This window comes from Poecilia reticulata, unplaced genomic scaffold (assembly GCF_000633615.1).
Source record: "Poecilia reticulata strain Guanapo unplaced genomic scaffold, Guppy_female_1.0+MT scaffold_1098, whole genome shotgun sequence".
NCBI lineage: Eukaryota > Metazoa > Chordata > Actinopteri > Cyprinodontiformes > Poeciliidae > Poecilia > Poecilia reticulata.
Genome location: NW_007615837.1, coordinates 3,642 through 5,877, shown reverse-complemented (window position 1 = coordinate 5,877; position 2,236 = coordinate 3,642). Strand labels below are relative to the sequence as shown.

Here is a 2,236-nt window from a genome sequence, read left to right as displayed (position 1 = left end):
TTTTTTTTTTTTTTACAGGATATTTGCAGTTTGACTGACTGCCGGGAACTTTATTTTGTAATTTTCCTGTGTATTCACGCGCGTCAGGATTGGTGAGTGATGTCGCCGTGTGACCTGATGATTTTTCTGTAAGTGACGAGTTTATCTCAATGTGAGCGGACAGAGAGGAAGCAGAGACTTCGGCACAGACGGACAGACATGAAGCAGGCTGGCGGACAGTGAGAGCAGAGCAAGGATGCAGAGCGGAGGAGGTTAAAGGTCACAGGACAGGGGTTTTTTTTGTTTGTTTTTCTTTTTTTTTAAGGAACCAGAGTAAAATTAAGAGAAAGCGGTGTTAAGATGAGATGGCACTGGGCTTTTCCTTTCCTTTCCTTCTTTCCCTCCCTTCTTTCTTTCTCTCCTCTATGTTACTTTACTTCTTCCCCCCGATTATTCAAAATTCATCCACATAGTTGGCGGGCAGCATGCCCTGCTGGCCGGTGCGCTCCACGCGGCCGTACATCCAGCCGTCGTCGATCTTCTGCACATCTACGATCATGTCTCCGTCCAAGAAAGACACCTCGTCGTCATCGGCAGCAGTGTAGTCGTACACGGCTCTGTATCGCCTCTGCAGGCAAAAAAATAAATAAATAAAAATAAATAAATAAATAAAATAGAAGTCAGTTTGATGGAGAAGAAAATGTTCTGCATGAGAAACTTGCAAACATGCCCACAGCAGTTTTACAAGAGATTCAAATATGAAATGCTCACTTCCTGGTTCGAAGGGTTAACAGACTTGCAATTGTTTAAATGGAAATTAATTTAAAAAAAAACATGTATTAGTTGTAGAGTTAAGACAGCATCGCCTTAAAATGTGTCAAAAGATTGAAAAGTATGAAACTAGCTAATTATAATCAGGTTTTCCAACAAGAAACCGGATGGTTGCATTCTGTTTATTTTTCTCAGAAAAGAAGGTGTCAAACAGAAAACTTACTAGTTTTCACCCTATCAAGTAAAAATTTGTTTGCAAAAGGGGAAAAAACAGCTTTAATAAGCTAGTTGTGCAAGAAGGAGGAATGAAAAATGATGCTGCAGAATTCTGGTTAACGTAAAGGGCGACACAAACGGAGCTCACACACTTCACGCCAATCTCTAGCAAAAACTAAACATAATAAAAATACTTGCACCATCTACACAATAAATAGACCAACTTTCTTTACTGAAAACAAACTGATAAAAACATTTCAAAGAAAAAAAATAAAGCTGATTTTTTTCAAAACTTGAACCACAGACTCCCTTCACATCTCATCAGGATTCTCAAAAGATTTATTTTACTTAATCTATAAAGAACTGAAGTAGGGCTAAAAATGATTAATCAATAGTTAATTAGTTGAAATGAGTGTCAACCAATTTAGTAACCGATTAACTGTTAACTGCAATACGCAGACTTTAAAAAAGACAATTTGCTGATAACTTACTCAGGGCTGTAATTAGGCCAAAACTGTACAAAAACCTTCATCTATAAATATTTTCTACCAAGAAATCCAAATAATTAATCAGAAAATAATCACCAGATCAGCTCTATACTGAGCATTGATGCTTGGGGTCAAGCACTCAGCTTTTCACATATTGACGTTAAAAGCATTTTTTAGTTGCAGATGCATCCTTTGCTACAAATGATCATTAAAAGAATGTTTATTTCATTTTAGGCAATAACATTTTAGTTTTCTTAAAAAAAAGAATTTAGTTAGTTATTTTAATCTTTTAATGTACTAATTTTGCACAAAAAGGCTTAAATGGCAAAATGAAAAAAATCAGCAGAAAGTGCACATTTTTACATGATTAATCGTCAGGATAAGCGATTAATCGTCAGGATAAGCGATTAATCGTCAGGATAAGCGATTAATCGTCAGGATAACTGATAGATTAACTGATTAAAATAATCAGTTGCAGACCAAAACAGAAACAAAACATTTTTAAATGAAATGCGCGAATGCTCTCACCCCAGAACTGGGACGATTAGCAGGAGCTTCGCGCACTGGTTCAGGAGTAGGCTCACGCGGGTGGTAGTCCTGGGAGGCTGCAGGCTGCTGGTAAGAGCCTGAGAAAAAGGAGAAGAAGAAAGGTGAAGGAGGGCACTTTAAAGAGCTGCAAGCTAATTCCTGAGAGCTAAATCTGAAGCACAGCACCTGCTGGGAGCTGTGCAGTAGGAGGCTATAAATGTGCACATTCAAAGAAAAATACCTTCTATATGCCT

The 2,236-nt window shown here is 37.8% G+C and overlaps 1 protein-coding gene across 1 annotated transcript; it reads right to left on the bottom strand.

Annotated features, from left to right (window-relative positions):
• Window positions 1-293: 293 nt before the first annotated feature.
• On the bottom strand, window positions 294-2,193 carry LOC103461340 (LIM and SH3 domain protein 1-like; the record flags this gene model as incomplete). Its single annotated transcript, XM_008403647.1, has 2 exons — window positions 294-607; window positions 1,983-2,193. Coding segments are annotated over 2 exons (385 nt in total), but the record flags the coding sequence as incomplete, so codon positions are not given.
• Between the last annotated feature and the right edge of the window lie 43 nt (window positions 2,194-2,236).